The sequence below is a fragment of the Agelaius phoeniceus genome, chromosome 7 (genome assembly GCF_051311805.1).
Source record: "Agelaius phoeniceus isolate bAgePho1 chromosome 7, bAgePho1.hap1, whole genome shotgun sequence".
NCBI lineage: Eukaryota > Metazoa > Chordata > Aves > Passeriformes > Icteridae > Agelaius > Agelaius phoeniceus.
In genome coordinates, this window is record NC_135271.1 from 14,896,523 (window position 1) to 14,914,566 (window position 18,044).

Consider the following 18,044-nt stretch of genomic DNA (forward strand, 5'->3'; position numbering starts at 1 on the left):
TTCCTCATGTAGAGACCAACTGCAAATCTTCATCATGGAGAGAGAAACATCCTTCCCAGTCCCTCAGCTGTGAAAGAGCTTTGTGAAACTTCTCTTTCAAAACTAAAATGACAAGATGAAGCCCTCAGAGCTGTGCACAGATGTCTAATCCCATCCTGACCTTCAAGCCCCAGGAAAGCATTGCCTGGCATGGGAGGTCTCACAGCAGCCTTTGGCCCCTGCCTGTGCTGTTGTAAAAGCCACAAGCTCTTTCAGCCCCTTGGCCTCAGCTTCAGCCCTTGGGAGTGATGTATGCAGGGATGTTTATTCCAGGGATGACGTGGGATTCATGCAGAGTTTGGATGAAGAATGCTAGTAAGAATTCATGGGATTCACGTTGTCTGCCGTGTGAGGGGTAGGAACATCACTCTTGGTTCCACTTTTGGACTAGCTCAAATCTTTCAGCTGCAGGTGGTGTGGATAACTTTGGCATAGGCTGCAGATTTGATGAACTTGAGGATTTTATTTGCTTTGGGGAATAGCACAGAGATGGGTCACATCAAATCATGGGAGTTATTCCCCCATCATCCTTCTCCAGCTCTCCAGAAGCTCCCTACTGACTTTCTCTCAGGAGAAGCTGGGACCAGCAACTCAGCATGTCAGGTGTGGGAAACTCAGAGTTCTGCTGTCTCTTCTAACCCACATCCACATTACCAGCAGTAAAAAAGTTTGGAGGCTTTTAATTTAGTGGAAACACCTCCAAACACTTGACTATGGTGAGGTCCCCATTGGAACAGGGGCAATCACTCACCGGTCCTCCTTCATCACCAGGGTAGCCTCCGTAGCCAAGATCCCCTGTGACACCCTAGAAGAAAACAAAACAAAATAATGAATTTCCTTCATAGTTCTGTGATTGATATTCAAGGTTTTCTTAGATAAGGACAAAGCAGATGCTTGGTCATATGTGTCAATGAGAGATATAATCTCCTTTTGATGTCCCTGAATTGTTCCACAGGACATTTCACCCTGTCTTTCCAGACATTTATCCCTGTCCTCTTGGATGTTTTGCAGCACTGAGGCTGGGGGGAAAGGGAAGAAGAGCAGCCCACAATTGCTCTGGATTTCCCAGGGTCAGTTTTCAAAGGGAGAGAGAGTAAATGGAGCTGATCTCCCCATTAACATCACCCACTGCAACTACACAACCTGCACGTCACCTCCAGGTTCCTGTGCACAGGGACCCCTCATCCCCAGATGGAGTGACCTACCTTTGGTCCTATAGGGCCTGGCACACCTCTGTCCCCTCTCTGTCCTGAGCACTTGCAGGGGACCTTGCAGCATGTCCTCTCGGCAATGTTGTCCTGCAGGAAAAATGGGAAGTGAAAGCGTTAGAAACCTGCCAGAGCCCCAACACCTGATTTTGGACACCAGAGGGAAGGGTTTAAACAGAAACTGCATGGGGCAGAGTGTGTGTAGTAGGACATCAGCCCCAGAGCCATGCCTGTCCCTGAAGAGAGAAATCCCATCTCCAAAGGAAAAAATCCAGGCTGTGGAGCAGGCCACAATAAAGTTGCTGCAGTGAGCAGCTCACCAGCAACCCAGAGGCTGAGAACGATTTGCAAGCACACAGTAAAGGAGAAAAAAAAAGGTTAAAAAGAATGATATGGACTCAGAGAAACCACAGCTTGGTTTTACATCATCCAACTGAAAAAAGGAGGGAAAAAAATCACTTTCTTTGCCAAGTACATTGCTGGCTGCAAACGTTTCCTGCCAGCTTTGCACATTTACATTTTGGAAGGATTTTTCTAGGCTGAATTACCTGGGGAGGGGCTGAGGACCAACTCTTATCCCAAAAACTAAGGCTCACTCACAAGTGGCTGCACTTTGATTTATGGGGTAGGGCCCAGCAAGGTTACCACAGGGACCAATGGTTGAGCCCAATCTTATTAAATCTACTGGAAAATGAGCTCAATCATGCTGGTAGCAGCTGAGGAGTTGGGAGGAACTGGACATACTGAGGCTGACAGCAAATTAACCCAACACTTGAGAGGGACTATGCATTGGGAAAGAAGTAAACCTATGAAGAAGAAAGAATCATGGAATGGGTTAGGTTGGAAGGGACTTTAAAAGGTCACTCCTACATTTGTTAAAAGCATGTCTAAAATACAGGCAGTGCATGAGATCAGGGAAAGAAACCTCGAAAGCAATGCTTCTACAAGAGGTTTAGCACTGACCAGGCACGACAGGGCATTACTGTAAGGCTAAAAAATCAACAGTGTAAACACAGGCAGAGGGCGGGTTTTTGGCACTGCAGCTTTTGATGGCATCTGATCCCATCCCATTTGACCTAAAGCCTTGGCTGGAGGAGGGTTTCTTCAGGAGTGGGAAGAGACTGTGATCTGCTCTGAACTTTGTTTGCTGTGGCATCTGTGAAAAGAGCTGACGTGAGGCAGGGAGGGGAGAGGAGCAGAGCCAAGAGGGTGTAATCCAGCCACGGCTCAGCCCCACAGGACATCCAGCCGTGGGCTTTCCTCCAGCATTACAAGGCAGCACTGCCTGTGCAAGTTACTTACAAGCTGCTCTGCCAGCTCAAAATCCAGGTCCAGCAGATTAACTCTGAGTGGCCTGTTGTAGGTGAAGCCACGGCCAAACTCCAGCTGCATCACTCTGTCAAAGTTGGTCACTCGGTCCAGCCCGACGAAGATGAGAGCGTTGACTCCTAGCAGGGAAAAGCAGAGGGGGCTTTGTGATGGGGAGAGATGCTAACCATGTGTTATCACCCTCCCCTGTGATAACACATCTACATCTTTGATTTCTCCTTTTCAATAGAGAACAAGCATCTTCAGACACATCCAGTGTAAGTTGCCCACATGTTTAGGTGGCAGCAGGCAGCTAAAACATCACAGGAAGGCAGTGACGAACAGCAAGTGCATGTAGAACTCACAAAATCCTTAGCTCTTACTATCAAAAGCAGATGGATTTAGGAGAAGTGGTGGTAAAATTGCTTACATGTTAACATGGACTATAATTGCTGCCAGGAAGAGCAAAAAAATTACCTTCTAAGCGTAAAGTAGACGAAGCAGCCTCCAGCTGACTTATTGGCTCATCTACGCCATCAGTAAAATGGATTATGACCTGAGAAAGAAACAAATTTCTGTCAGGACTCAGAATAATTCAGGTGTGAAAAACAATCGGTGTGCAACCTGAAGGGCCTTTTCCAATGCCTCATATGAGAGAAGGTGAAGGGACTTCTACACCTTTTCTAGGCCATGAAGCTCTGCATTCCTGCACTAGGTTCCTGTACCTTCCTGTTCCTGTACATCATGCAGGTGTTGCTAGAGAACAACACAGGAAATATCTGGAGAGCAATAATTTGCAGCTAAGCAGTGACTATGGGAACTGGCTGCAGTGATGCCCATCAGTTGTCAGGACCTTGACAATGCAAGGAGAGTGCAGCAAACAAGCAGGGTTTAAGTGACTAAATTGATGGTGAATAAATTAATTAATTTTTTTTAATTATTATTAATTTAGAGTTTCTTTACCAACTAAAGGACACCAGAAGCCAGCTTTGCTGTCCAGTACCACCCCAGAGGCCATGGCCCTGACTCACCTTGGTGCTGCCAGAGGGTGAGGACCGGAATTTGCTCAGGTAGGACCTCAGTGTGTCTGCCCTGAGGTAGTAGGGCCCGCGGGTCCGCATGTCCAGGAACCTCTCCAAGAGCTCAGGCCGATACTCGGAGAAATCCAGCCCCTCCACAGGTCCCCCCTGTGCCTGGGCCATGATGGCCACCCTGACATTGGGTGCCTGGTTGCCAGTGCAGCTGATCTTCTGCATCTGTGTTATCCTGTTCAGCACAGACTCCACTCTGGACTCCAGGGCTCGCTGGGAAGTGAAGATGTTCTGGCCGGGCCCAACATCACTGACATCAAAGCCAATTATCACTTCTAAGTCACAGTCTGAGAGGGGAATGAAGATAGAGAAAAGAGCATCATGGAGCAATGCAATGATTTGTTTTCAATTTCTAATTACTCTTTTAGTAGTTAATGAAGACACTGCAACAAGAACTGACACCACTTGCTGCACAAGTGCCTCCTGTATCCTTTCACCGTAGCAGTGATAACCTGGGAAAACTTGCGTTTTATTAATTTTTTTTTTTTTTAATTTTAGCACTAGGACAAGCTGCCTAAACCAAGTCCAAGAGAAATTTGCGTTTTCATCAGGCAGCTAAGACTGCTTCTCTCTCTCTCCAGCACATGGAAACCTGTCAGTACTTGTACAGTGTGCACCTTCTGCCTGTGCTGGAAGTGACACTCAGAAAATAACAGGGAGTTGTTTGGATTCTCTTTGTTATTAGCCACACTGCCTGGTTAATGTCTTAACCACACTTGGGATAAGTTAATACCACCAGCAGTGGTTTGCTTTTCCCAGCACTCAGTTTTTCTTCTCAGCTGCAGCTGCTGCTCAGCTCAGGGCTGTTGTGCCTATCTTTCCACTTCTCCAGAGGTTTAGGAGACGCCTCTGCTTAAAGTCAGATGGCTGAGCCATGTTCAACTGGGAGTGCTGGTAGTAGGACTAGCTGTAATGTAGTAAGTAAAACCAGCTGCTGGGAGCCTGATCCGACAGCAATACCATCTCACTTACTCACCACAATTCCCCTGCTTGGCTTCTGAAGTAGCCAAATCATGGGATTCCTTCTTAAGGCAATTTTACTTTGAACTACAACCACTCATGCCCTGGTTTTTCCTCATATACCTGTCATGAGATCAGGTGGGCATCCTGGATGATCTGGCAAGGGAAATTCCCTGTTTTTCCCCTCCATTTTCTAAAAGGGTTACAAGAGAGCTGGACATAGGCTTTGGACAAGATCCTGGAGTGACAGCAGGGGAAATGGCTTCCCACTGCCAGAGGGCAGGGTTAGATGGGATATTGGGAAGAAATTATTCCATATCAGGGTGGGCAGGCCCTGGCAGTGGTTGCCCAGAGAAGCTGTGGCAGCCCCATCCCTGGAAGTGCTCAAAGCCAGGTTGGACAGGGCTTGGAATAATCTGGGATAGTGGAAGGTGTTTCATGGCAGGGAAGCTGGAACAAGATGGTATTTGGGGTGCCCTCCTACTCAAACTATACTAGAATTCTATGATTCTGTGATTTCCAGCGTACCATGTATGCCTGGATGGCCAAAAATTTCAATTATATTGTAATAGACACAAGGAGGGGAAACAAGGGCCATCACTTTTCATTTTGGCAAGAAGCAAGTTGGTCTGTCAAGACGATACTGGTACCATGTCCCTGTGAGAAAGTACAAAGTGGGATTTAGTCCAAAGGCTAAATGTGGTGGTAGGAGGCCAGTGATTTAGTGCCTGGCTGTCACATCTGAAATGAGTTCCACCACGGTGGCACCTCTGTGGTGGTGTTACTCCAGTCATTCACAGGCTGAATGCCATGGACAGGCAGCTCTTCTACCAAAAGTTTGCAGCCTCCATCAGATTCCTGGAGGAGAAATGAGCCCATCCTGCACCTCAGGCCATAGGCAAAGCACTACAGCAGGACAGACAAGTCCATCAAAACACACTGGGCATTAAAAGCCACCCCTGAGAATGTCATGAAGGGATTGTCCTTACCTCTGGTCACATCTGTTGTTCCTGGGCACAATCTCTCCTCCATGGCAGCTTCCAGCGTGACCAGGACCTGCTCATTCAGCTCTGACAGCTCCTGGGCTGTGGCTGCTCTGAAACTCGTGGCGCTCTCACTGGCCACCAGGCTGACTTCCTTCAGGTCGATGTTCTTCACTCCGACCGCGAACACCTTGACGCCTTTCTGCGTGATTTCCAAGGAGGCCCTTGGTGCATCATCCGTGGACTTCCCACCCATGACGATGAAGGCGATCTGGGGCACCCTCTGGTCAATCCTGCTGCCAGCCTCCTTCACAAAGTGCCTCTCCTGGATGTGCTTGATGGCCGCACCGGTGTTCGCCACTCGCCCGCCTTTGTAGATGACTTTGTTGATAGCGTCTAAAATCTGAGCTTTGGTGGAGTGGTCCTTGAGGAAAAACTCATCAGTGACATCCGAGTTGTACTGGGCCAGCCCTACCTGGATAGAGTCCCCATCCCTGTAAATGGCATCCACCACAGAGTAGACAAACTGGAGGACTTCTTGGAAGTTATCTCTCCCCAGATTGATGGAGCCATCCAGCAAAAACACAATGTCGGCCTGCTTTTTGCCTCCTGAAAAAATTACAAAGACAACAGTTGTTAGTTATTGTTTGCAGCATCTATAACATTTAAGCTGCTCAAGGCTTCGTGAAGTAGCACTTTGCAAATGAAATTTCTCTCTCCATTCTACCATTTTAATTTCATTGACCCTTGGCAGGATTTTACATCCATACAAGGAAATTTTTGTGTAAGATTTCATACAGCATTACTTCTGATAGTCACCCTCATCTCCTTTCAGATTTAATTATATTCTTTCCTAACTCAACAACTTCAAAGAGTTCTTTTAATCGATGCAACTAGAGGTTTGAGAATCAAAAGGTGTTATTACAGCATCAGTTTTACTTTATACAAATACCATCTGTACTCTGTTCAGAAAAGTCTCCAGGATGAATAGCAGCCTTACCAGGTAGGATTGGTCCAGGTGAGTCTGTTGTAGGTATCGGGAGCTCATCTAGAATGTTCTGCACCCTCTTTTCTAAGGTTGAGAGCCCCGTGAAGTCCTGCACCACAAGCACACGGCCGGGATCGTTGGTAATGACCTGCAGCTGGTCCCTGTCCACGTTCCTGGCTCCAACACCCAGAGGTTTGATGCTTGTGGAAGTGATCACTCTGGCAGGTCTGTCCACGTCATCCTGGGACCGGTCTCCAAGGATGACCACCAGGTGCTGGGGCACTCCATCTTCTATCCTGCTTCCCGCAGACTTGATGAAGTAGTTCTTCACCACGAAGTCCAGGGCTTTGCCAGCGTTCAGGGGGGACCCACCTCTAAGCCTCAAGCGGCGGATGGCTTCCAGGACAGCATTTTTGGACTTGTGGGTCTTCAAGTAGAACTCGGGGAAGACGCCATTGCTGAACTGCACCACCCCGATCCGCACTTTGTTCGGCCCCACTTCCAGCTGCTGGACAATTCTGCTGATGAAATCCCGAATGTGAGCGAGCCCATCCGGCCGGACGCTGTCAGAGCTGTCAATGAGGAAGACTATGTCCTTTTCATCTCCAGAAACATCTGCGGGGAGGTGAGAAAAGAGGAAATTATTGGCGTGCCAAGCCTTTGCTTAAGCTTTGCTGGAGGATTTCTGTGCGATCTGCTGTCATGTGAGGTAGAACCATGTGGCATATTTTGGCCAACTTTAGGCACAGTGGTTCGGGGGGCCTCTCCAAAAGGGCCTGTGTGCAAGTGGGAATGTGTGTCTGCCTAGAATTTGAAGCATGCATTACTCACAGCCTTATGTGGTTCATTTATTAGTACTCTTCTCTGGATCTGTCAATGTTTCCAGCTTTATTTTGCCCCAATTTATGCCTGTTTCCTAGAGAGCTGCTAAATGGGAATAGGCAATTGTATACATTGCGTATTTGAATTGAAATTTACCCAAATAGATGTCATGTTTAAAGCACTTGACTTGAAAATCATAGGTTATAATGTATTTAAGTACTTGGGTAGAATTGCCAACTGTCTAAAGCTTTCCTTCTAAAATTGTACATGTCCTATGACATGTAAGAAAATCTTGATTTAAAGAGAAGGTCTTTTGGGCAACATTTGTTTGAATGGCAGCCCAGAGAGAGCCAATGCCTTACCTATGGGGGGCTGCACATCTCCCAGCAGCCGCTTGATTTGGTCCACAGTCAGGGTTTCAATCGGAGTCAGCAGCTTCTGCTCAAGGCTGGGCAGCTCCTGGAAGCTGGAGACTTGGAATACATATTCAGGACTGAGGGAAATCTGTATCATCTCTTCAGTATCCACATTCTTGGCTATCATCATAGGTGCCACCCCCACTTGCTTGACTTGGAGGGATGGGTACTCAAAGTCATCGTCGGACTTGCGGGAGGAGAGGATGACCAGGAACTGCGGGACGCCCTCCTCGATGCGGCTCCCGGAGGGCCGGGTGAAGATGGTCTTGGCCACAAACTCCAGGGCCTCCCCCACGTTCACCAGCTGGCCACCTTTGGACCGCAGCTGCCTCACGGCGTTCTGCACCTCGTCCTTGGTGGAGTGGGTGTTGAGCAGGAACTCCACGTGGGGGTGCTCGCTGAACTGCACCACCGAGATCCTGGTGGTGTCGATGCCCACATCCAGGTTGTTGACAATCCTCCCGATGAGGTCGCGGACGAGGTAGAACTCCTGGGCGGCGTAGCGGGAGCCGTCAACCAGGAACACGACATCCCTCTTCACACCCGCTGAAGGAGAAAAGGCTTTGGTCAGGAAGAAGCACCAGGAATTGCTTATGGAGAGCAGATAAGCTCATCATCTACACCACTGACCCATGCCTCTGGCCATAGGGATGGTACTCTTTTTCTCCCTGCCTGGGATAACTCCTGGGAGCCTCAGCAGGAAGCTCTGGGTTCAACCCAGAGACACGACCAGGCTGCTAGGCACATCCCAGGGGGTGTAGGAACAGCAAATTCCAGAGCAAAGGAAGTGAGAGGGAGCAACAGGACACCTGGAACAGTAATTCCTTGTGAGATCTCCACCCAAGAAAATGTAGCCTGGTGGTAGTCCTTACTTAGAGCAGGTTGGTTTACATTCAGAACCACCTCTCTTTCTTTGGCTTTGCTCTCTAGGAAAGATTCTATCCTATTATACTCTCAGCTTCTGCCTTTCCAGGATGATTTTTTGATTCCTAATAAAGTGTTTTCTGCAGTGGTAATTCAGGTAATTCAGAGCCTGAATTATCGCAGAATATCACACTGATAAATGGGGATGATGGAAAGTGGTCTGGCTTAGAAGGCAATGAACAGAGTAGGACAGTGAATTTCTAAGGGACTGATCTGGGTTGGATACTCTTCTTCCCAGGCATATGCTGGCTGGATTTCATTCCAAGGGAGACCAGAAATGTAAGATCTGATCCTTCTGATGCCTGCCTCCAATTTCCCTTTCCCCAGTGAATGAAGGAGGCAAAAGCATGTCTTACATTCAGCAGAAAGCTGACATTGATTTTTATTGGTGTGAAGATGCCCCTGTAGCATCTAAATGACACAATTTCCATTCCAGAAGGAACAGCATGGACTTAAAATCCATCCACTTAAAATAATATTAAGGTGATAGCATTCACTTTGTGGGTCTTCCATGTGAATGCAGCATGGACCACCTCGAGGGGCTGGGCTTAAAGGTGGCTCAGTTTAACTGCACAGCTCCTACCAACCCTGAGTGCACCAACAGGGAGACCAACAGACTTGGAGTCTTAGCCGTGACCATCTTTGCTTTTCTCAGTTTGTGTTGCAGCCATGATGTTACTAAACATCATATTTTGCCACTGGCTCTCGGTGCAGACACAAACATCTTCTCACCTGGGCTGGGTGATGTGAAAACCAGGTCAGGGGCCAGAGATTCTATCTCTTGCTTGGTCAGCCGGATGACTCTGTTGGAGACCACCTGCTGCACCGAGTCCAGCTGGCTGAAGTCAGGCACAGAGATAGCAAAATCTGGGAGGAAGGAAATGGTCTGCAGCTCTGTGAGGTCGGCATTTCCAACCCCAATGCCAAAGGGCACTGTGCCACTCGTCTTCAGGACCACTGAGGGCCTCCTGACATCGTCCTGGGACCGGTCAGCAGTCAGCAGGATCAGGAACTGCGGGACGCCCTCCGCTATCCTGCTGCCGCTTGACACCGTGAACACATTCTTGATGAGGTAGTCAAGGGCTGCCCCCGTGTTCAGAGGAGACCCTCCCATGAGCTTCAGCTGCTGGATGGCACTGATGAGATCTGCTTTGTCCTCGTGGGTGTCCAGCAGGAACTCGGGCTGGATGGTGTTGCTGTACTGCGCCACAGCCACGCGCACCTTGTCGCGGCCAATGTCCAGGCTCTCCACAACTCTTTGGACAAACGTCTTCAGGAGAGGGAAACCTCTTCTGACACCATCCGAGCCATCGATCAGAAACACCACATCCTTCTTCTCACCTCTCTCAACTACTGTTTGAGACAAGTAAGGGAAGGGGGGGGGGGAGAAGTGAGATTCTCTTTTGTAGCGATTAATATTCTCCTTGGACATTGAACCGAAGGAAAACAAAGCTCAGGGAGGGAAAAGCATGGTGTCAGGAAAGGTGGTTTGGTTCCTTTGCTACTGGATGCAATCCCTGGTGAGGGGGCAGATGGGTGGAAGCTGGTGGAAACTGGAGTGCAGTGCATTCCATGCCTTACCCACCGAGTCATAGAATCATAGACCCATGGGAAATAGGGTGCCAGGGGATTTCTGGGTGCCATCTCCTACCTGAGCATGGGAAGCCGGCATTTGGCTTTGCAGCATGCAACAGGAGCCTGGGATCTTTTGTTCCCAAGAAAGAATGGGTTTCTGGATGAAATGGCACACGGGGAGTGCTCACAGGGAGATGGTGAAGAGAGGTAGAGAAAAGCTTCTCTGAACTTAGAAATAAATACTTCTGAAAAGAAATTAAGAAATTGCTGAAGAGGACATCCAGCTGAAAATGCTGAAATGCTCTTCTAAATTGCTAGATACTGATCTCTGTTTTTTTTTCTTTACTATCTTCAGGCAGGAAAAAACATGCTAAGTTTGTGACCAAACTTTTCTTCTCCAAAAAAAAAAATCAAACAAAAACCACAAAGAAACAAACAAAAAATCTCAAAATCAAGACCATGAAGTGTCTAAGATCAGAGAACTTTGACCTGTTATGCTATTGACCAACAGAATTGCAAAGCTTTGGCTGGGCCAAGCAGTAAACATCACTGCCTCTCAAACACAGCAACTGCTGGATGACATCCCAAAGAGTTGTACTGTTGGCTTGTTTAGAGCAAGGTCGAGTGGGACAAGCAGGAACATGATCTGCCCCTCTGAAGAAAATATTAATTATCTTCTTATGAATGCTTAGCCATGTGAAGAGTTAACAAGGGCAGTTGAATTCTTAATGCAGACTTCAGATCAAATTTATTTCTTGAGAAGATTGTTGGAAACCTGCATAGGAGAGGAATATTAATATAGGTGGGAAGAGGGAGCAGACATTGCCTGGTGTTTCCCAGTTTCATATACTTCCTCTAAAGTTCAGGAACAATGGGAAAGTCCTATTAAAAATCCCCTGTGTAGCAGACAAAGAAGAATAAAAAATAAAGAAGAAAAAGAAGATAAAGATAAGATAAAAGCAGAAGATAAAAAAATATAAAGAAGGAAAAAAATATGGTTGCTCCTATGGAATGGATGTCTTTTAGCCAAGAATACTAGGAAAACTGGGTGGATGCTGCTGTCCCTGGGCAAATAGCACAATTATTAATAGTCCTTGGTGGCCAAAGGAATTCCAAATGGTCTGGACAAGACAGAAATGGTTTTAAAAGGGAGGATGGAATTCAAGAGCACTGATTGCACAAGTCTTGGTTGAGACAGAAGCTGCACAAATATGGGAAGGGTCATGAATCCTCATGGAAAGGATGGGGTAAGAGATGACCAGGGGATGCTGTTGTCACGCTCTGGACATTTGGAGCAGGCTGGTGCTGGGAAGGCAAGGATGAAAATGTAGAAGAAAACCTACAAGACCTACAAGGAATGATTGAACGAGCTGGGTACGCAGCTGGTGACATGAGGACTAAGACCTACATGTCAAGCCTAAATTAGATAAAAGGCTGCAGAAAAATCTAAAATATTTTCATCTATCTAAAGTAGATGAAAAGATGAAAATTTGGGAGCAAGCTGACATCTATGTCCTCCTCAGGTTGAAGGAAATGTAGAAGACTTGAACTGTGACCAGGGAGACAAAAGTGCGACGTGAAGGCAAAGTGTTGTCTGATAAAAGCAACTGAGCAGATTGGCTATGGAATCTGGGAAGTCTCCCCCAAAGGGTTTCCAGAACAGATTAGATCAATGTCATCTAGTTCTGGGCAAAAAGATCCTGCTGGGGACAAGGGAATGTAGCAGATGGCACCCTGAGATTCCTTCCAGCCCTGTTTCTTTTTCATGTTTCTATGATTCTAAGTCCATCTGCTCCTTTAGAGAGAGAAGAGATGGATGTTATCATACTTTTCCTTGTTCCCATCTCCTGTTGGAAAAAGAGCTAATGCTCCAATTAGGGCTGATTTCCAGTACTGCGGTGTGAATTTGTTGTTGTGGTCATGTAATTCTTTTGAAGACCTTGAATGGTAACTGAGTCAAGAGCATCTGATTTATTGGTGTGTATGTAGAAAACGTAGAAAATGCCATCATATCCTGGAAGAGATAGCAGAGCAAGAGTGAATCCAGTGTGCTGGAATCCACTCCTCCAGAAAAGGGAAGATGGAAAGAGAAATTGAGACAAGCTTCTTTTAGCCCTTGCCCAGCATTGCACATCAATTAATGCAACATCTCTGGGGCAACAATATCCTGTTATTTCAGGTTTGTCCCATGTTTTACACACTGGAAACAGCACCAGCTGCAGCTCTTGCAGCTGAACAAATGCATTTTTTCCACTTATCATTAAAATTTGCTTTGGCACTTAACTCTTTGCTGGATCAGAGTGTGAGCAGAGGAAACTCCAAGTACAACAGCAGTTTCTACACAATCATTTTAAACACCACCAGACCCAGATGCTCCAGTTACCAATTGAGCAGGACATGTAAGTCATGTCTTTCAGCCTCTTGGAAACCCCGAGGCTCCCTGTACCTGTTGGCTGAAGCTGGACTGTTCTCAGCAGGTTGACTATGTTTGGCTGAAGCTCTGAAATCCGCTGGAGGGATTCGACGTTCAGAAGGAATTGTGGGGCGTAAACAATCCTTTCCAGCTCTACAGGGTCAGCATTTTTGGCTCTGATACCAAAGGTTACCACTCCAGCATGCTTCAGAACATCTGATGGCTCCTCCACATCATCAGTCGATCTCCCAGCAACAAGGAGGACCAAAAACTGAGGAACTCCTTCTTCGATCCTGCTTCCAGCTTCCTTCACAAACAGCCTCCTTATAGCCTCATCAAGTGCAGCTCCAATGTTCAGCTGCTTCCCAGTTTTAATCTTCAGCCTTTTCACTTTGCCAAGCATATCTTGCTTGGATGAGTACTCGTCAAAGTCAAATTCAATTTGGATGGTGTCGCTGAACTGAGCTACGGCGACTCGCGTGGCGTCGGGACCCACGTTCAGGTCAGAAATGACTTTGTGTACAAAATCCCGGACGGCAGGAAAGATGCCCAAGAGGTTGGCTGAGCCATCAATCAGGAATAAAACATCCTTCTTGCTTTCTAGAATAAATTCACAAATGAAAAGAGGGGGGGAAAAAAGAAATGAAAGCGTTTTTCTTCTCGTATGCCATCCTAGAAAACTGTCTGCAAGTTAGCTCGGTTTCAATCTTTCAGTATTCTCATTTACCAAAGTATTCAAAGTCTGCAGAACTATACAGCATCTGAGGAAGAAGGCAAAGCAAGGACATGTCTATCCTAAGACTCAATAAATTCGGGCACCAGACGGTATCACATCAGATCACATCATGAATTGGCTGATTCAGTGATGTTTTAAGTCTAGCAATATGTTGACAATACAGACATGAAGTAAAGCAGCAGTGGAGGGTTGGTTGGGGTTTTTTTTCCTATTTAAAGGCTCGGTAGACAACAAATAGACAGTTCATGCACATAGACACAAAGCATTTTCTGGATCTTCTCCCACTTGCATCACAAGGAGCATCTAAATCCATAAAAGCCTTTCACCTGTTTCAATTTGATGCCCTTTTGATCTCATTGAATACCCAAGGCAAACCCAAGCCTCTTGTACCTTCGTATTAATCTTAATGGTCTCCTTTCCATACTAATCCATCCCAGTTGTTTCTATGTCTTCCTGGGAACATAGCCTCAATAATGGAATTCATGAAAAAATACCTGTTTTAAAAGGGTTAAACTTGCCAAAAGACTTTGGGTTTAATATTGGAGGATAGCTTTGAATTTCTGGAGTCAAATCCAGCCTCTGTGACAGCCTGATGACATCACTTTGATCAAGTGGTTCTGGGGATGGATTTGTCCACCTGTTCCCGGCTAGACCTCTGTTCCTATGTGCTCTTTGGCATGATTTTAACCTTTCCATGCCACTTCTTGTGGTCAAAATCTCACACTCCCATTGCCTGATTTACTGCACACGATGCATTTACAGGTTGTGGCTCTCTTATGAGAACAGCAAGGGAACACCAGAGCCAGTGACTGGTGGGCACACACTCACTCAGGTCCTCCTTTGGTCCTGACCTACCAAAAGACTTAAAACTGTGCTTTTGAGGTGTCGTAGCAACGACTTGAACAAAATTAAGAGTTGCCAGCGTCAAGCCATGTATTCATAGAATCATAGAATGGTTTGGTTTGGAAGGGACCTTAAAGATCATCAAGTTAAGCACAGCCATAACCACTTTGATGACTCAGGGCTTGGATACGTGTACTGTGGAAACAAGAAATTCACTTAAACAAGATCAACTTCATGCAGTCAGCATGCAGGAAGGTAGCCATTACCTGTTGGGGCGAGTGGAACCTCTTCCACACCTCCACTAACATATGTTGTTATGGGCTTATTTAACTCCTGGGGTAAAGCTGCCAGAGCACTGAAATCATCCACAAAATACACCATTCTTGGATTAAAGGCAATCTGCTCAAGTTCTGCCTTATCCGCATTCCTAACGCCGACAGCAAAGGTCAGCACTCCGGCCCGAGCTAATTCATTGGAAACTTGGAGGAAGGGATCGGCAGAGCTCCCTGCCGTCACCAGGACCAGCACCTGGGGCACTTGCTCATTTATCCTGCTCCCACCGGCCTCCGTGAAGTGACTCGAGAGCACAAAGTTCAGCGCGGAGCCGGTGTTGAGCACCGAGCCCCCCCTGGGCCTCAGCTGCCCCAGGCGCTGGATTATGTCAGGTTTGGTGTGGTAGGAGTACAGGGAGAACTCGGTTTGGGGGGTGTCGCTAAATTGCACTAAGCCCACTCTTGTTTTGTCGCTGCCGACATCAAGGTAGTTAACTAGGGTGGCCACAAAGTCCCGCACAAAGGGGAAGTTGGCATTTCCGACGTTGAGTGATCCATCCAAAAGAAAGATGATATCCCTTTTGGTTACTTCAACTGCAGTAGAGCACAGAAAACAACATGAGACATGGCACAAAACGAAAAACGGAAAAAAATTTTTATCATGTGTGCATGCAGCGCACGCCGTACACGCATGTGAACCGTGTTAGGGTGGAGAGAGAGAGAGAGAGGAGCAAGGGTGTGATCAGCACAGAAGTAACAAGGACAATTGGGCAGGGAAGGATCAGCAACTCTTTTAAATGTCAGCCTCAACAGCTACCTGAGGATACCTGCCTTCTTGAGCACTGCACTTTACTGTCTGTTGTTACAGACATCCGTTTTGTGGGATGTTGAAGGGGGAGAAATATCCCACTTTTGGCAGCTCTTAGTTCCTTTTTTTAAGGTTAAATCCTTCCTGGGCTATCTCCAGGCATCTGAGCTCCAGGACATAGGTCTACACCCCAAAGACACCACAGGGTCATCACCCTGTGCTCTTTTTTTGCTCTAAACATGTCCAGATCACAGACCAAAATGCCAAGCTTTTAAACAAAATCTTGGAGAACTGATGTATCCAAGACATTCCCCCAGATGCCTTCCTCCAAATGAATTATTCAAGGATTTATTTATGCCCATTGCTAATTCTGCCCATTATATTTGTGTTTAAAGCATTTCTGGCTAGATTCATCCATTCTCTAGCTTGCCTTGTCCCTGTAAGCTTGCTGTCCTGTATATAAAATATATAAATACTGAGCTATTCAGAACAAAAAGGAAATAAAGGGCTCTTCGGAATACGGGGATCGCTCTCAGATTTTACAAATTGTCTTGGCTTTCCATATTTTAAACTTTTCCCAGAAAAGCACCATTCAAGGCCCAGCATGAGACAATAGCCAGTTAAAATGCAACTGCCCAATGTCAAAATCAGTTTTGTTGCTACCAATAATAATTTGTAGGGGCGGGATATGATCCCTTGCTTATTGTGTGTGTAAATAGCTGTGAGCACAAAAAAAGGACTGAAAAAATAGAGAAGCTGCATGAATGACCTTTGAAGAACAAGAAAACACAGGAACATTTTTAATTTACATTGAAAAATAAGCACATCAGCTTCGGTGTATAGCCATGCAAAACTGTATTAGCTGGAAACACACTCTGAAACAAAGCTTATTAAATTATAGGTCCTGTGATATTCATCTTCATTAAGGACAAGTATTGGCAAACTGATTTCAAAATGTCTTCTTTTCATGTAAATCAGACACATGCTTTAATTCTTTCAGGATTCTTTCCAAACATTCTGTTTCTTTTCCACTGTGGTTTATAATTTTAAATTACGTGAGAAACTAGAAAAAAGATGGATACAATTCAACAGCTACTTAAGCCAGTGGGAACCTCACTATTGATCTTACTGGAAGCTGGAAGAAATCCTGGTTTTCTAATGCTCATATGCCATGAGACAGCAATACAAGGTTCAAATATGATCTAGTGCAACATAGTTTTCACCTCAAGCACCCCTATTGTGAAGAAATCCTGAGAAATTTGGTATAAAATCTCTGTGCACCTAGAATATCTCTTAAAATGCAGGGGGAACTTCCTCAAAAGCCACGACCCTATCAGTTGGTTTCTTCCAAAGTCTACTGATATCAATGGCAAGGACAACTAAAAAGAGTCCACTGGCTTTGTGGAGCTTTGGATCATCTTTCAAACAGATTAAATGAAAATCAACACTGAAATACCCTTGCATGCGTCTTAGGGCTCAAGCTGAGTAAATAATAAGAAAACTAAATATGTTCCTAAAGTCCAACAATGTCAGCTCAGAACATCTCCACAAGCAAACTTGCTTATGTTCTTTACACTCCAAAGAAACCCCCACTTTCCTGAGCAAACTCCCACTATGGATAATTCCCAAACTGAGGAAGAGACTTTAACGCTCACAGGTGTCCCATTCATAGGCTACACAAACCCTAAGAGCAAAACCCTCCACTGAACAATTTGGGTACCTAACTAGTAAAGCACATCTTTCACATCATGCAGACCTTTAAATGTTGGTGACAAAATAAGAACAGGACAAAAATCTCCAGGAAAGAACCATAAATCTGTAACAACAACCACACTACCAAATTCACTGACCTGTTCATGCACTCACATTTAACCATGCTGGAACATGCATTTGGTATGGTTTTCCCCATTATCTGTACATGGCACAGAATAAGAATTGGCAAACTTATAAACCACACCTCCTTAATTAGAAAAAGGCCTTTAATTACCTGAGGGTGGCTCTGGGACGATCAGTCCTCCAGAGAGTGTCCGGATAGGTGACAGCACTTCAGGAAGAATGGCTTGCATGAACTGGAGGCGGAAGTCGTTCGGGTTGAACACAAAATCTTGTTCATGAGCAATTTCTTGAAGCTCTGCCAGGTCAGCGTTTCTCGACCCAACGGCAAGGGTCACTATCCTGTTCCTCTTCAGCTCTGCAGCAGCTTGGTCAACAGCATCCCTGGACTTACCCCCAGTGATGAGCACCAGCATGGGGAGCACCCCTTCCTCCACCCTGCAGCCGGCGGCACTGGTGAAGAAGTTGGTTCTCACAAAGTCCAGTGCCGAGCCAGTATTGAGTGTTGTGCCACCCATGAGCTTCATCTTCCTCACATTGGCCATCACATCCTTCCTGGTCTGGTGGGTGTTGAAATAAAACTCTGGCTTCACAGTGTCTGCATACTGTGCCACGGCCACTTGGATCAGGTCGGGTCCAACCTCCAGCCTTTGGACAATTTTGGCAACGAAATCACGAATTGCGTTAAAGGGGGCGGCCCCCAAAGCAGTTGAGCCATCTATCAGGAAGACTATATCCTTCTTGTTCACTTCAATAACTGCAAGTAACACATGAACATCATGTTAGCCTTCAAAACACTCTGCATCAGTTCTGTGCCAACAGCTC

General features: G+C 46.2%; 1 protein-coding gene across 1 annotated transcript in view; it reads right to left on the bottom strand.

Moving 5' to 3' along the window:
- Positions 1-18,044, bottom strand: part of COL6A3 (collagen type VI alpha 3 chain) — a 57,837-nt gene that overhangs the window by 21,114 nt on the left and 18,679 nt on the right. The window contains exons 4-14 of the mRNA XM_077180998.1: positions 17,374-17,976; positions 12,761-13,327; positions 9,472-10,092; positions 7,762-8,361; positions 6,590-7,192; positions 5,596-6,198; positions 3,587-3,933; positions 3,033-3,111; positions 2,550-2,695; positions 1,245-1,337; positions 791-844 (exon numbers count right to left, since the gene is read on the bottom strand). Of these exons, the coding sequence (XP_077037113.1) occupies positions 791-844; positions 1,245-1,337; positions 2,550-2,695; positions 3,033-3,111; positions 3,587-3,933; positions 5,596-6,198; positions 6,590-7,192; positions 7,762-8,361; positions 9,472-10,092; positions 12,761-13,327; positions 17,374-17,976 (4,316 nt within the window). The remainder of the gene's footprint in view (positions 1-790; positions 845-1,244; positions 1,338-2,549; positions 2,696-3,032; positions 3,112-3,586; positions 3,934-5,595; positions 6,199-6,589; positions 7,193-7,761; positions 8,362-9,471; positions 10,093-12,760; positions 13,328-17,373; positions 17,977-18,044) is intronic.